This window comes from Nerophis ophidion, linkage group LG16 (genome assembly GCF_033978795.1).
Source record: "Nerophis ophidion isolate RoL-2023_Sa linkage group LG16, RoL_Noph_v1.0, whole genome shotgun sequence".
In the NCBI taxonomy this organism is placed as follows: Eukaryota; Metazoa; Chordata; class Actinopteri; order Syngnathiformes; family Syngnathidae; genus Nerophis; species Nerophis ophidion.
The window spans coordinates 18,781,750-18,799,584 of NC_084626.1; the positions used below are offsets into that span (position 1 = coordinate 18,781,750).

A 17,835-nucleotide genomic window follows, 5' to 3' on the forward strand; every position below is an offset into this window, starting at 1 on the left:
TTCTGTGATATCATGTATCTTTGGTATCATGCTTCTTTGATAGCATTATGTGATATCATACATTTTTGATATCTTGAACGTGTGATATCATGTCGTGTAGTGCTTGTGTGATTATGTTTCTGTGTGATACCATGTTGGTGTGATATCATGTTTCAATATCAAGCTTCTGTGATATCACAGCTGCAATCCTCACTGTTTCTCTCTTTTTATGACAAGGTGAAAGCGGCCTCAAAGTATGTGGACGTGCCTGTAAGTGGATTTCAACAACTGCCTGTCATTTTGGGACAAACATCCACGATTTGAACATTGTTATTGTTCTCTTGACAACATGTTTACATTACACTATCATTATAATTAGAGTAGCGCATATTACGAATACAATACCTTCATTCCTCTATTAATTGTTGGAGTATTGTGGGAGATGACAAGAAATTTGATCTTAAAGGAGAACTGCCCTTATTTGGGAATTTTGCTTATAGTTTGCAATCATTATGTAAGACATGACAACGGATGTATTTAATGCATTCTAAATAATAAATAAATGCAGCTTATGGGAGCCGCTCTATTCTGCCTATAAAGCCCTTAAAAAAGCATCTAAACACCTCCATTAAGGTTTTATATACATACATATGTAATGTAGTGACAGGCACATTTGTAATAACGTTTAATATTTACATATTCTGATCATTTTAAAGGCCTACTGGAACCCACTACTACCGACCATATTGAAATATTAACAATGCAACAAATGCCAAATAAGGCTTTTTTAGTTTACTAAATTGCAATTTTAAATTTCCCGCAAGTGTCTTGTTGAAAACGTCGCGGAATGATGATGCGTACGTGTGACGTCACGGACTGTAAGGAAATATTAACGCTGCACGACACACAGCTAAAAGTCATCTGCTTTAATCGCATAATTACACAGTATTTTGAACATCTGTGTTGCTGAATCTTTTGCAATTTGTTCATTTAATAATGGAGTCTATAAAGAACAAAGCTGTTGGTGAAAATTGGTGGATTGCAGCTGTCTTTAACCCCTGAGACACAGCCGGTGTTTCTTTGTTGTGAAGCGGAGCGGTCAAGCGAACATGTTTTCTCTACGTCAACCGGCATGTTTTTGGATGGGAAAATTGTGATGTATATTTTACCGGAGACATCAATGGATTATTCGTCATCCTGCAGCAGCTGTCATGTCAAAAAAGGCAGCTGTGAGCTTGGCTCCTCGGCTTCTCTCTGAGACACTGCGTGTTCACCGCAGCCATCCGACCTCGAGGTATGTCTTTACAATCTTTAAAATCTCACTAAAACACTATTAAAACAATAAGCAGATAAGGGATCTTCCAGAATAATCCAAAGAATTGTATCTAATTACATCTGAAACGCTCACACTGCCGCCGCCCGGAGCCGTCGCTTTTTTTTTTTTTTTTCTAGTCCTCCACTATCAATATCGTAATTCCCGAATCTTTCATCCTCGCTCAAATTAATGGGGAAATTGTCGCTTTCTCTATCCGAATATCTCTTACTGCTGGGGGCTCCCATTATAAACAATGTGAAGATGTGTGGAACCCTGCAACTCGTGACGTCACGCGCACACGCGCTTTTCTATTAGCGACCAAAAGTTGCGGACTTTATCGTCGATGTTCTCTACTAAATCCTTTCAGCAAAAAATATGGCAATATCGCAAAATGATCAAGTATGAAACATAGAATGGACCTGCTATTCCTGTTTAAATCAGAAAATCTCATTTCAGTAGGCCTTTAAGAACAAGCGGCACATTAAATTAAAAAACGCATAGCAACATTTGCTTTTTTTAACATCACTAATTACCAGTATTCTGAAAATTACTTGAAAAAAGTAATTGTAATTATTCGTTACTTTACCAAAAAAGTAATTGCATTACTAACGGTATTACTCTTTAATAGATATAATTAGTTAATTACTAGGGAAAGTAATTGATACATTACTTTAAAAAAAACAAAAAACACTTCAAATATCTGCCATATACATGTGAGAGATGTTTAATTTAAGAGCACAGTGTGCGCAGTCTGTGCTTTTAAAAGGCGGGGCCTGTTGCCTAGTGACTTGTGATGTCATCAGGCTCTAGCAGTTAACATTGTACTTTGTCGGCTCTGACTCCAGCTCTTTATAATCTTTTTACCGGATTGTGTTACCTTTGCTTAATAAAAGGGTTATATATTCGATGGCAAGTTTGTCACCTCAATCATTGATTTGTTGTTCAATTTTCCCATTGTGTACGTGTGCGTATGTTGTTCTCAGCTGTGTCAAAGTGTGATGGTATCTCTTCCTATTTGTAATCAAGTTCATTTTAGTAAAAACATATTTCCTGCATTGAACTTCCTGCACTTATGAGGCTGTCTTGTTGTCGACATAAAACCACATCAAAATTAGCGTGCCATGTGGCATCAAGGGATCGCTAACGGCGTCTTAACAGAACAAAAACTAATTAATTACATTATTCGTTACTAGTTCAAGTAAAGGTGACTGACACCATTATTATGTAACGCCGTTATTACATAACCCTGTTATTACTAACACTGCTGATTACCACTCGCTGCAGACTTTATGAGAGCCAAGGAACATAATACAACATCACTTACAACATGCTGTCATTAGGATGCGTACTGCTAGGATTTTCATTTATTCCCATTTAGGTGAAGAATGACTCATAATCCTCGCAAAGAAAACGGGGATCTTTTTTCGTGTTGTTCTCACCATTTCCGGGTCTTAATTGGCTGTCAAAGTGTACTAACTCATTGGAATTTGTCCTCATCCTTCTACTATCCAGGTGAGAGGCATGATTTATGATCTACAATAAACTTAAATGAGCAAGGAAACAAGAAAGTACCGTATTTTTCGGATTTTAAGTCGCTCCGGGGTATACGTCGCACCGGCCGAAAATGCATAATAAAGAATGAAAAGAACATATATATGTCACACTGGAATATAAGTCGCATTTTTGGGGGAAATGTATTTGATAAAATCCAACACCAACAACACTTATTCACCAACAGGCTGAATATGTGTACGTTATATGACGCATAAATAACCAACGGAAAACAATCCTGGTATGTTAACGTAACATATTATGGTAAGAGTCATTCAAATAACTATAACATATAGAACATGCTATACGTTTACCAAACAATCTGTCACTCCTAATCGATAAATCCGATGAAATCTTTTTCCTCGATGTCGCTTCTAAACAACTCTGCCAACTCCAAAGGTATGCGCCGCTTCCTCTTGTCGTTTTCTGCTGCATATTTCACTTCGTGCAGCTTGTAATCTACAGTACATGATTTCCTTTTCGGTGCCATTTTTGTTCAGCCCTTCTCAGTTTTTATAAGTTACCGCCAACGATGAAATGATCCATTTTAATAGCTAGGGCAGTAGCATATAGCATATAGCAGTTAGCATCCCATGACCCACAATGCACTTCTGCCATGACCCTCCCCCGCCGAAATCTTATTGGTTCACTTGCGTGTGACGATTGCTGATGTGTATGTGACGATTGCTGACAATTTCTTCGTCTCTTCCGCGAATGAGATAAATAACATTATTTGATATTTTACAGTAATGTGTTAAAGGGGAACATTATCACAATTTCAGAAGGGTTAAAACCAATAAAAATCAGTACCCAGTAGCTTATTTTATTTTTCTACGTTTTTTTCAAAATTTTACAACATCCCGAAAAACGGCTTCAAAGTGCCTGATTTTCACCATCGGTATAGCCACCCGTCCATTTTCCTGTGACGTCACTGTGTTATGCCAATACAAACAAACATGGCGGATAGAACAGAATGGTATAGCGACATTAGCTCGGATTCAGACTCGGATTTCAGCGGCTTAAGCGATTCAACAGATTACGCATGTCTTGAAACAGATGGTTGGAGTGTGGAGGCAGATAGCGAAAACAAAATTGAAGAAGAAACTGAAGTTATTAAGCCATATCACGACAGACAGCGGCGACAAGGACGAATTCGGCGATCGCCTTCTAACCAACGATTGCATCTTTTGACCACTGGTGCAACTTGAATCAGTCGATTGGTATGTGTTTGTTTGGCATTAAATGTGGGTGGAGGGAAAGGCTGGATGCAAATATAGCTACAAATGAGGCATAATGATGCAATATGTACATACAGCTAGCCTAAATAGCATGTTAGTATCGATTAGCATGGCGTGACCATTGATATGTCTGATTAGCACACTCCACATAAGTCAACTTGAATCCGTCTCTGTTCGTGTTGTTACACCCTCCGACAACACACCGACGAGACATGATGTCTCCAAGGTACGGAAAACAGTCGAAAAAACGGAAAATAACAGAGCTGATTTGACTTGGTGTGTGTAATGTGTTTCAGAAAATGGCGGATTGCTTCCCGTTGTGACGTCACAGGTGAAAGGTCATTGCTCCGACAGGCGAACAATTGAAAGGCGTTTCAATCGCCAAATTCACCCATTTAGAGTTCGGAAATCGGTTAAAAAAACATATGGTCTTTTTTCTGCAACATCAAGGTATATATTGACGCTTACATAGTTCTGGTGATAATGTTCGCCTTTAATAATTCCACACATAAGTCGCTCCGGAGTATATGTCGCACCCCCGGCTAAACTATGAAAAAAACTGCGACTTATAGTCCAAAGAATGCGTTAGCTCATCAGTTGATCATGTCAACAATGGCAGACAAACTTGTGATCGCAGCACCACTATAAATAATTTGTCTGCACTGATAATAACAATATCACTAATAGTTGGTTAATATTCAAGTCACAAAATGTAAATGCAGTATTGATGGTGCTTTTTGAATAGTTAATTATTGGGTTTTTTTGGCGAAATAGAGGACCTCCCAATCACTTTGCTGTATGCAGACTTTTATTTACGTTTATTTACGAGTTAAAATGTATTTTAAAAAAATACATCCGTCATGTTTTTCATAATGATTGTGAAGGATCGGTAAAATTCCAAAAGAAGTGCAATTCCCCTTTAAAAAGTATAACCCCATGTATAAGTTTTACTGCTGTTTTCAGAAGTGACACATTTTATAAAGGCTACTGTATTAGGGATGCACAATCATTTTTTCAAGCCAATACTGGAACTGTCAACTTCCAGCTTCAGACCGATAATTAATCATTTGTTTAAATATATTATTCTTTAAATGTAAATTGAAGAGTAGTTTGTGCACATCAGCAGGTAAGGTGGTTGGGACAAAGTGTAGCTGTAAATGTGTCCTGACAAAAGTCAGACAATTCAAATAAGCCTTTCTTTGCAGTTGGCTTTAGGGCAGCTTAGTTAGTTTTCCTAGGCTTTCAAAACACCATTGTACATTGCTGGCGTTTCAGGTGGCTTATAAGGTTTGATGTGTTGAAACTCAATGTTTTTTCCCCTCTTCGCAGAATGTGCAAATATCACACAAAAATGTGTTTCACACACTGAACGCCATGTTTGTTTACGATGACCTTAAGGAAGATTTATTAGGTTTACAGCATGTGGGATAATGTGGCATTGGTTATCAAAGCTATTTTTTGAAATCTTTCAGGATGACGTCATCATTCATGCCTCAAATTTAAACTCTTTAAAGTCAAGGCAAGTGTTGCCTAAAAGTTTAGGGCAAGTTAGAAGGGCACCAAGGCAAACATATATATATATATATATATATATATATATATGTATGTCTATATATATATATATATATATATATATATATATATATATATGTGTATATATATATATGTATATGTATAAATATATATATATGTGTGTATATATATATATATATATATATATATATATATACATATATATATATATATATATATATATATATATATATATACATATATATATAGTTCATGTATGAGATCTAGGGCTGCCAATTATGGCCAAAGTAAAAATTAAGATTATTGTCATCAATATTGAAATCATGATTACTGATTGTTAAGTAGAGCAGTGTTAGGGTGTGAACGTAATACCATCATGTCATTTGTATTGTCTAAGAAAAAGACTCTAGATAAATGTTATCCATATATTTATAGACAAATATATTTTTTTTAATTCTTAAATAACATCAACTTGTCAGCTTTTCGTCATTACATGATGTCTTTATCTCTATTTTTACATTTTGATAAAGGTTTTTTTTTTATTTAATTTAATTTTTTAAGTCATGTACATCATGTAGATGATGTATCTGGACAGATCCATTATGAATTTGAGCAGAAATATGTCATATATGGGACGGCGTGGCGCCGTGGGCGAGTGGCCGTGCGCAACCTGAAGGTTCCTGGTTCAATCCCCACCTAGTACCAACCTCATCACGTCCGTTGTGTCCTGAGCAAGACACTTCACCCTTGCTCCTGATGGGTGCTGGTTGGCGCCTTGCATGGCAGCTCCCTCCATCAGTGTGTGAATGTGTGTGTGAATGGGTAAATGTGGAAGTAGTGTCAAAGCGCTTTGAGTACCTCGAAGGTAGAAAAGCGCTATACAAGTACAACCCATTTATCATTTATAGGAATTAACTATACACAATAAAACATTAACAAAGTGATATCACATGAATGATTTTTAAAGAGACATGAAAAAAACACAATTAATGTAAACAAAACCTGGTGATTACTTTTTGATATCAAAATAAAACAAAGCAATTTGGCTAATGAAAATTAAGTCTAATATCCATCCATCCATCCATTTTCTACCGCTTATTCCCTTTTGGGGTCGCGGGGGGCGCTGGCGCCTATCTCAGCTACAATCGGGCGGAAGGCGGTGTACACCCTGTACAAGTCGCAGGGCCAAAACAGATAGACAGACAACATTCACACTCACATTCAAACACTAGGGCCAATTTAGTGTTGCCAATCAACCTATCCCCAGGTGCATGTCTTTGGAAGTGGGAGGAAGCCGGAGTACCCGGAGGGAACCCACGCATTCATGGGGAGAACATGCAAACTCGAGCCTGGATTTGAACCCAGGACTGCAGGAACTTTGTATTGTGAGGCAGACGCACTAACCCCTCTTCCACCGTGAAGCCCATGAAGTCTAATAAACAAGCTTTATTCTACTTCAACGCCTCCCTAATGTTTCAGTACAACAGTTTGGCCAACAAAAGAAACCCGTTTTTTTTTACACAGTTTGCAGTTAAATAAAGGAGTGAACATTCCAATAAACAAACTAAATACTTTATAAACAAGTTGTGACAACGTTCAAGACACATCGCCTGCTGCCAAACATCAAATAATTTTCTCCTTCGCTGTATACTTCAAGTGTGGGGGCACGTGCTCTGTCTCCATCTATACACAGCGGTGCATCTTCAACGCACGGCGGGAAGCGAGGGAAAATGACGTTAAACCAAACGCTTGGCCCCGTTTACGCCGAGGGTAAATCTCCGCAGCAAAGTCAGTGTCGTTGGTCCGCCATAATTATCAAGCCAAGCGACGCTGGTGCGCACACGCCTTGCAGAAAATGCATTAATAAATGACGGTTTTCCGATCATTAAAAAATTAAACGGTATTACTAACTGTCGGTAATTATCACAAATTATCATTATCCCGTTTACTATTACATCCCTTGTCCATTAAGAAGTAAAAAGTCAAGGGTGGTCACAGCATGTTCTTGCCGCGAATGTTGGTCAATTTTTGGGGCACCGCTGAGAATTACTTGTCTGATATTTATCATGCACCCCTAAAATATACTCTTATAATCTGGTCAGTTTTTTATTGAACAATTGTGACCAAATCGTGCCATGTTTGTTCCATTGTGGCAAATGCTGCACTGTTTACTGCATGTCTTGTAAATATTTGAGCAAGTTTTCATTCGTGGCGTCATCATCCAGACGGTGTTGTCTGTTGTTTCTAATGTCCATTTATATTCATGTGGCCAGACACTGGCAGCCCGCCTGCCTCGTGCCTGCTCCGTGCGCCGTGTACATTGTGAGCCCATGTTGTGCAACACATTCTGCTGTCAGGGTGGCAGTGGTGCTGCTGAGTGTTTGGGAGTGTGTCAGTGATGCGTGCGAGTGTGTGTGTGTGTGTGTGTGTGTGTGTGTGTGTGTGTGTGTTAGCTGCCAACACATGACAAATTGTGACGAAGCAGCGCTTATGCTGGCAGGGGTCGCACGTCCCAGTCCAGCATGCTAATTACGTTCCGAACGTACAAATGTAGAATAAAAAAGGACTTTCATTTGCAGGTTGTGATCAACATTGCAAGTGTGTTAATGGAGTTTAGAAACAGGCATGCGTGTTTTTTTTTTTGGTCATGACGTTAACAGCCTGGAAGGCTAAATGTTTCGTGACACAAGGTTTACTTGAAGTGTACTGTATTGTCCACAGTGAATATTTTAGAGCCCCCTCACAGTCTGGTAAACCCACTTATCACATGACCAGACTGCAGGAGTTACTTGGCAGCTGAGCTTCAGTCTCTTGAGTGACAGAAGAACACGAGAGCCCCGCAGACGCCAAATAAATCAAACACAGATCAAACGTCCAGTATCATTTTTATATTGATCAACAGTGTCAGTAAAAGTTGAAAATACAACCCGTCCATCCATCCATCCATCCATCCATCCATCCATTTCCTACCGCTTGTCCCTTTTGGGGTCAGAAATGTTTTTTGTGCTTTTATAGTTTGTAAGTAATTCTAAAATAGATTTTCTGAATTGATTAACGTGGACCCCGACTTAAACAAGTTGAAAAACGTATTGGGGTGTTACCATTTAGTGGTCAATTGTACGGAAATATGTACTGTACTGTGCAATCTACTAATAAAAGTTTCAGTCAATCAATCAAACCATTGATGTCACCCAGCCCGCCCCAACTTGTCCAAATCTCTCGAAACTATGTTGTGCTGTTTATAAAATATTTTCGCTACTATTGTTAAAATTGTATTGTTCACACTAGGGCTGTACAGTGTTAGTATAGTACCGCAATTCTAATGATCGTATTCGGTACTATACCACCTCTGAAAAGTACCGGTCCACCACCTCCCCGCTCCCGTCGTCGTCACGTCGTGTCATTGCTGGTGTAAGCAGACGAACATATTCTGCAGTGCACAATCACTTAGTACTTACAACAAAGACAATGTGTTTGGACAGAAAAGAGAGAATAGACACATTTTGGCTTAAAAAATAACAATAAAAGTGAAGTTATAACGTTGAAACGCCTACCAGGAGAGGTGCTTTAAGACATGGCTAGCTAGCTAGCTGCTTAAGTGCAGTGCTGATGTCTTATTATTCACCTGTCGCCCCCCACCTTTTCCAAATCTCTCCAAACTTGTCCCAACGTTTGTGCTACATTTGTGCTGTCAGATCATTTAATTGTTTTATTGTTACTGATGTCTTATTAACACGTAGCCCCCTGAGCCTGTTTTCCAAATCAATGTTTGTGCTATCATATTTCAGTATCACTCACTGCCGATATGAATAATAAAATGTTAATTACGTTAAAACCATAACAGCACAAACCAGCAGAAATGTTTGGGGATAGCTTGGTAAGATTGGGACGGCATGGGGGAATCACAGAACTATTTAAAAACGGCACTAACCAGCACAAACAAACAACAGCGTTATTTTAATATTTGGTGAAATAGCTGCCTGAATTGGATCAGTCATATATTGAGCAATAAGTTGAAGATGTTTGTGTAACCTAATTATTACCTGCTATGATATATTTGTGTCTTGCCTCTTTTAGAAGCCCGGGATGGATGTAGCTGACGGTTATGTGACGTGTGTGCGTCACTCCCAGGACATGCTGCGGGAGAAGGTTAATGAGGAGGTCTACATTGAAAGATTGTTTGATGTAAGTAAACCACAGCTTTGGAGCTTATCGTCATCATCATCCTTATTTGTCTGCATCCAAGGAGTGTTCATCTGAATGCAGTTTTGGTCATGACAGCAAACGGGAGAGAACTTTCTCGATGTTGTCTATACAGGCTTGGGTGGGATGTCATGATCTTGTAATGGTTGTTTGTTTCCAAATGGCAGACATGCTCACTCTTTTAGGCACTGTCTACACCAAGCCGGATAACAGCTTAAACCAGGGGTAGGGAACCTATGGCTCTAGAGCCAGATGTGGCTCTTTTGATGACTGCATCTGGCTCTCGGATAAATCTGAGCTGACATTGCTTAACATGATAAGTAATGAATAATTCCACTTGTAATCACTGTGTTAAAAATGACGTTCAAGATATAAAACATTCTCATGCTTTTTTATGTTCAAGAAGTTGCATTAATGGTAAGAAATAATTTATTTATTATTGGTTAGTGTGGGGCTTGCCCTCCTGGGGGTTCTTCAGACCACCAAGAGCCTGTTTTAGGGTTACAATATTGTTTTATTTTATTTTATTTTTCTCTCAGTTGCTTTCCAGCAATTGTCTTTTTCTCTTTCGTCCTCACTCGCGCTCTGGCTCCAGCCCCAACCCTGTCCCTCCTCCTGGCTGCTGCTTATAACAGAGCGACAGGTGATTAGATAACAAGGCCCAGGTGGGCCATCTACGCACCTGTTGCTGATTTCGAGGCCGGTCCTGGCAACATCCTGCTTTGCTGCAGGCCCGCAGGCCACGCCCCCTCCACAGTTAGCTTCAGAATAACAATGTTATTATAAAGAATAAGAGACCTATTATACTCTGGAAATGTTGGTCTTACTTAAAAATGCACATGTTTAGTTGTGTTCGGTGTTAAAAAAAATATTATATGGCTCTTAGGGAAATACTTTTTAAAAAGGTTCCCGACCCCTGGCTTAAACAAATAATTTAGCCTATGCCTCATTTCAGCCACACTAAATCAGCGTTTAAGGTCCCCCTCCTCGGACAATTTTTTTACACCTGTAAGTGCGCCGTCTATTTCTTGAATCTCCGGTTCCTACCTTTGCATGGACTCATTGATCATTTACAAACTGAGTTCGGAGAGGAAGTGACGACAGACAGACCGCGCCATACTCCGATTTCGGGAGGTGGGGGTTGGGGGCGTGTTTGGGTTAACAGGGGAGGAGTATATTTACAGCTGTCCATCCATCCAATTTTCTACCGCTTATTCCCTTTGGGGTCACGTGGGGCGCTGGTGCCTATCTCAGCTACAATCAGACATAAGGCGGCGTACATCCTGGACAAGTCGCCACCTCATCGCAGTATGTGTAGAAATCCTTATTTATAATTCAATCACTTGTTTATTTTTCAACAAGTTTTTAGTTATTTTTATATCTTTTTTTCCAAATACATCAAGAAAGACCACTGCAAATGAGCAATATTTTGCACTGTTATACAATTTAATAAATCAGAAACTGATTACATAGGGCTGTATTTTACTTCTTTATCTTTTTTTTTTCAACCAAAAATTCTTTACTCTGATTAGGGGTACTTGAATTAAAAAAACTGAAAAAAGGTTGAGAACCACTGGCCTACCATAGCTCAAGGTAAAAGTATTTAACAAATTTAGTCACACTCTTCCTCCAGTAGCCCGCACATGTAAGTTAAGTTTGAGACTGTTGTTCTAAAGTAAGTTTATGCAAAACCAACTTTTCTTACTTATTGGTACCTGTTTTTTTGTATTTGGAATCTTCATATGTCCTGAAAATGTGAAATCAAACCTACTTACTTCTTTATCTTTTTTTTTTCAACCAAAAATGCTTTGCTCTGATTAGGGGCTACTTGAATTAAAACAATTTTCACAGGGGGTACATCACTGAAAAAAGGTTGAGAACCACTGCTCTAAAAGCCGTAGATGTTATTGTCACTTTTGCATGCACAGTAGATGGCAGTATTGTCCTGTTTAAGAGTGTCACAACATTGCTGTTTACGGCAGACAAACTGCTTTATGGTAGACGAAAACGTAACTGCTGTTGTTGTGTGTTGTTACCGCACTGGGAGGACGTCAATGAAACTGCCTAACATTAGAAACCAAGAACTCGCCCTCGATCATTCTACAGTTATTACGTCATTGGGCAGGCACGCTATTTATATTGTGGGAAAGCGGACGTGAAAACAGGCTGTCCACACGTCACTCGGGTCCGCATGGAGCTGGAGGGGGCGTGGCCTCCAGCTCCGGCTGAATTTCGGGAGATTTTCGGGAGAAAATTTTTTCCGGGAGGTTTTCGGGAGAGGCGCTGAATTTCGTGACTCTCCCGGAAAATCCGGGAGGGTTGGCAAGTATGGACCGCGCACCACACAGAAAGTAATTTCAAAAAGATGGAGGCGAGTCATTCAGACATGCCCATGTGGAAATCAATCAAACAATCAATCAATGTTTTTTGTCACGTAGCCCTAAATCACAAGTGTCTCAAAGGGCTGCACAAACCACAACGACATCCTCGGTAGAGCCCACATAAGGGCAAGGAAAAACTCACCCCAGTGGGACGTCGACAATGATGACTATGAGAAACCTTGGAGAGGACCGCATATGTGGGCATTACTAGTTATTGTACGCTATGTATGTCATAAATATTGTGGAGCCTTGAAGTGGTTGTGGCCATTAAGTACGGCCGCCAATTTCAGCCCGCAAGCACAATGTCCTGAACAGATATCTATGATTGGTGTAAAATGTTCTTTATCACATTGTTTACTTTCACAAGTCCATTAAAGATATGATTCCTGTACGACAGGGGTCGGGAACCATTTTGGCTGAGAGAGCCAAAAAGCCAAATATTTTGAAATATATTTCCGTAAGAGCCATATAATATTTTTGTTAACACTGAACACAACTAAACGCATGCATTTTTAAGTAAAACCAACATTTCTAGAGAATAATAAGTCTCTTATTCTTTGTAATAACATTGTTATTCTGAAGCTAACTGTTGAGAGGCGTGGCCTGCGGGCCTGCAGCGACAGGTGCGTAGATGGCCCACCTGGGCCTTGTTATCTAATCACCTGTCGCTGTGTTATAAGCAGCAGCCAGGAGGAGAGATGGGGTTGGGGCTGGAAATACAATTGCTCAAAAACAACTGAGACATTTATTGAAAAATAAAACAATATTGTAACCCTGAAACAGGCTCTCATGTCGGTGCTTGGGGGTCTGAAGAACCCCCAGGAGGGCAAGCGCCACACTAACCAATAATAAATAAATAACTTCTTACCATTGACGCAACTTTTTGAACAGGTGCGGTAGAAAACGGATGGACAGATTAAAAATGCATGAGAATAATTTATATTTTGAACATTATTTTTAACACTGTGATTATAAGTGGAATTATTCATTACTTATCGTGTTAAGCAATGTCAGCTCAGATTTATCCGAGAGCCAGATGCAGTCATCAAAAGAGCCACATCTGGCTCTAGAGCCATAGGTTCCCTACCCCTGATGTACGATGTGATGTGGTTCAGGTGTGATTCACTACAATAGGGCTAGTCTGACAGCTGCTGATGGTGAGGCAAGCAAGGTTTACTGTTAAAAGAAATGTAAAAATAGGATACATTGAAACACAGGGTAAGGATACACTTCCAGATCAGAGGTGACTATGACATGCGCATTTTTTTTGCGCATGCTTAATAGGTCGCGTTGCGGAGGGGGTTCAGGGAGTTTTAAACGACCAGTGTGTGTGTGTGGACACAGATAAGGTTAAGTGGGATTTACCCCCGGCTTAGTGAAGAAGGGGCCTCAGTGTCAACAAAGCAGTGTGTTTAAAAGGGTAATTTATTGTTTTTTTGCAAGATTTTAAACACTTAGTTGTGGTCTACATAACATGTAAATGTGGTTCTTTGGTCAAAATGTTGCAAAACTTCTGTTTTACAGACCATCTTCAAGCCGCTTTTTTGACAGTCTTCATAATGCGCCGTTTTGTTGGCGGTTTTATTTACGTGGCTTCACTTCGACTGCATCTTCTCCCCGTCTACCGTGTTGTACTTTTTAGCGCTCCTATTAGTTAGAACGATATGCTACTTTGTATTACAAATGGCAACAGCGGAGAATGCATGTGCATGTACTATCCAGTCTGCCCCACAACAAAAGGATCGAGAAAAAGAAGGAACTTATTGACAATTGTATTATTTGGACCATAGGGAGTACCAGATTATAAGGTGCACTGCCGATGAGCAGTTCGATTCGGGTCTATTTTTATACAAAAGGCACGGAGAAGTGGTCGTATTATGATTATTTTTTGTAAATTTAAACCATTTTTGTGGTCTACGTAACATGTAATGGTGGTTATTTGGTCAAAATGTTGCATAGATTATGTTTTACGGATCATCTTCAAGCCACTTTCTTATTTACGAAGCTCCCCTTCAACTGCTCTTGTCTACTGACAGATATAAGTTAGAACTTTATGCTACTTTATATTAAAAATGGCAACAGCAAATGATGAATGCCCCACAACAAGAGAATAGAAAAAAATTAACTACATTGTCCGACTTCAATGGCGGACCTGGGCAAAGCAATTTGGGTAAACCTTTACCATTTCTGCATATTCTGCTGTCCATTAAACAGCATCCTGCCATCTACTGGTCACACTTATAATTACACTTTGTATAAAATAAAATTGCTTCAAGTTATAAGGCGCACTGTCGATTTTTTGACAAAATGAAAGAATTTTAAGTCAGATTCAGAATCAGAATAGTTTTTATTGCCATTATTTGAGAACGGGTTCACAAACTAGGAATTTTCCTTGGTGCAATCGTGCAACATATAACACAGAATAAATGCGCCTTATAGTCCAAACATTTGGTACAACACTCATACTACGATGGCAGACTCGTGCAAAGCTTTTTGGGTAGAACTTGACCATAAATGGAGATATCCACTAATGTCACACTTGGGGAAAAACGTCACAGATTGGGCAAATTCCAAACGTTTCGTTTGGAGGACGTATGAAGGGAGGCAAGATTGAAGATAAATATCTCAACCATGACTCCTTGGTTGGATTTCACATTCTCAGGACATATGAAGGTTCCAAATACAAAAAAACAGGTACCAATAAGTAAGAAAAGTTGGTTTTGCATAAACTTGCTTTAGAACAACAGTCTCAAACTTAACTTACATATGTGGGCCACTGGAGGAAGAGTGTGACTAAATTTGTTAAATACTTTTACCCTGAGCTATGGTAGGCCCGTGGTTCTCAACCTTTTTTCAGTGATGTACCCCCTGTGAACATTTTTTTTAATTCAAGTACCCCCTAATCAGAGCAAAGCATTTTTGGTTGAAAAAAAGAGATAAAGAAGTAAAATACAGCACTATGTCATCAGTTTCTGATTTATTAAATTGTATAACAGTGCAAAATATTGCTCATTTGTAGTGGTCTTTCTTGAACTATTTGGAAAAAAAGTTATAAAAATAACTAAAAACTTCAACTACTTCACACTAAAAGGGATTCAATTATAAACAAAGATTTCTACACATATATATAGCGGTATAGCTCGGTTGGTAGAGTGGCCGTGCCAGCAACTTGAGGGTTGCAGGTTCGATTCCCGCTTGTGCCATCCTAGTTACTGCCGTTGTGTCCTTGGGCAAGACACTTTACCCACCTGCTCCCAGTGCCACCCACACTGGTTTAAATGTAACTTAGATATTGGGTGTCACTATGTAAAGCGCTTTGAGTCACTTGAGAAAAGCGCTATATAAATATAATTCACTTCACTTCACATAGAAGTGATCATGAACTTAAAGTGTCCTCTTTGGAGATTTTAAGAGATATCCATATGGATTCATGAACTTAATTCTAAACATTTATTCACAAAAAAAAGAAATCTTTAACACCAATATTTATGGAACATGTCCACAAAAAATCTAGCTGTCAACACTGAATATTGCATTGTTGCATTTTTTTTCAGAGTTTATGAACTTTAATTCATATTTTGTTGAAGCATTATTCAACACTTATATTTATAAAGGGTTTTTGAATTGTTGCTATTTTTAGAATATTTTTAAAAAAAACCCACGTACCCCTTAGCATACCTTCAAGTACCCCCAGGGGTACGCGTACCCCCATTTGAGAACCACTGTGGTAGGCCATAATAGGGGTAGTGCATTTTGTTTGAATTTAGCCAGTTAGTCAAATTGTGAAATATTATTTGTACTACGCTGTTAACAATCTGAATAATGCGATTAATCTATTCCGCCCATATCGCCCTCTAAAAAATCACGAACAATGCTCCATTTACATGTTTTGATCTGCATGTTAACCAAGTATTAGCGATATTGTTATTATAAGAGCAATGTAGAGGAACTACTTTTAGTGGTGCCTTGATCATAGAGTGGTAACTAGCGTTGCCTCTGAGTTGGTGAAAGTTTGTGCTGGATCAGGGATCAGCAACCCAATATGATGAAAGAGTCAAATTGGACCAAAACAACAAAACTTTTACAAAATTATATTAAAGTTATACAATTTGTTTTTTTTCTCTGAAGAAACAAAAATTGGACTTTGTATAAAATTATTATTTTTTAAAAACTACACAGATGAAACAGATTAAATTGAGCTATTTTAGCTCATTTGGGCATATTTACTGTGATGCTTTTGCACATATTTTTTTTTGTATGCATTTTCACAAATAAAAAATAAAGTTCAATATAGAGCTTCTAATTGGAGGCACAACATCTGTATTTAATAAAATACACATGTAAACAAAACATTTGATTAACACTGCATGCAAATAAAAAAACATCATCCAATTCTTCTGTCTTGAATTAAATACTTGCGTAAATAAAAATATAGCAATGAGAGGTCCCTATAGTTTAGCAAGTCGATAAACGCAGGATTTTCCACTTAAGAGCACCACATCTTTGGCGACATGCAGCGGTAGTTTGTTTGTTGTTAGGTTTTAGTTCTCCTTGTAATGAGTTGTTTTTCCCTCACTCGGCTGGTTGCTTCTTTTTCTGATGCTGAAGCAGTTTTTTTTGTGCGGCTACCTTTTTTTAAACAAACTTTGCAGCGTGCATTTTTTTTCAACGCCTGTTGCTGCAAAACCAAACCACTGACATCACTTTTCTTTTCTTGGAAACAAACGTCTTGCTCTTGGTTGCATTAGCATTAGACATGTTTTGCTATGTGTGGGAATCTCCCTAAGCAAATAAGAGGGAGGAGGAAAGCTAGGGAAGCTCTTGGGGCAAAAAGTTTTGCCACAGCAAGAAGAAAAAAAAACTTATTTTTTTTTATTTTGTAAATTGTCTGCAACAAAAAACCTGAAGTGATCGATAAAATCGTTTTCTCACCCAGGCCTTCTATAGCCAGTCCGACTAATCCCTTCTGAGCATACTTGCCAACCTTCTTTAGTCTCCCGGAAAATCCGGGAGGGTTGGCAAGTATGCTTCTGAGTGCTTGACTATTTGTTTCTCCACCAAGCACTTTTGAGCAAGTGCAGAGTCTGTCAGTCCACCAAATTCCATACCCGTCCCTATTTTGGTGAAAAATTATGACGATTGTTACATCAGACAGCAGACTTAAATGAAATACGATTTTAGAACCGGAAAACATTTTGTTTATTTATCAGTACAAACCACTCTGAGTTGCTGGCACGGGCATATACTGTACATGCCATCTATACTGTAAAAAATGACTGTAAAAACTTTGGCAAGCAGTTGCTAAATAGCAACACTAAAACACCGTAAAATCAAAAATAGTTTATCACTAGTAATAGTAGTTGATTTCTGCAAAGCATGAATCAGGAGATAACCTAAATTAATGTGGTTTTCAATACATACAAAACTCATGACATTACTGTGAAAATAATGAAAAATGGTACAATGCACTTGCATGTACTCAAATATCTACGGTAATATTCTTAATAAATTAAAGATTTTGCAGATTGTACATTTACATTTACAGTATACAGTACCTTAACTGTTTCAGTGGTTTGTGTTAAAGCATTAGCCTAAACAACCTTTGGCTAACAAAATGTTTTCTTGTACAGTCATT

General features: G+C 38.6%; 1 protein-coding gene across 4 annotated transcripts in view; it reads left to right on the forward strand.

Annotated features, from left to right (window-relative positions):
* The window catches only part of cadpsa (Ca2+-dependent activator protein for secretion a), a 342,730-nt gene that overhangs the window by 238,676 nt on the left and 86,219 nt on the right, over positions 1-17,835 (forward strand). For all 4 annotated transcript variants that reach the window (XM_061874508.1, XM_061874509.1, XM_061874511.1 and 1 more), the window contains 2 exons: positions 217-249; positions 9,694-9,801. In XM_061874508.1, the coding sequence (XP_061730492.1) occupies positions 217-249; positions 9,694-9,801 (141 nt within the window). The remainder of the gene's footprint in view (positions 1-216; positions 250-9,693; positions 9,802-17,835) is intronic.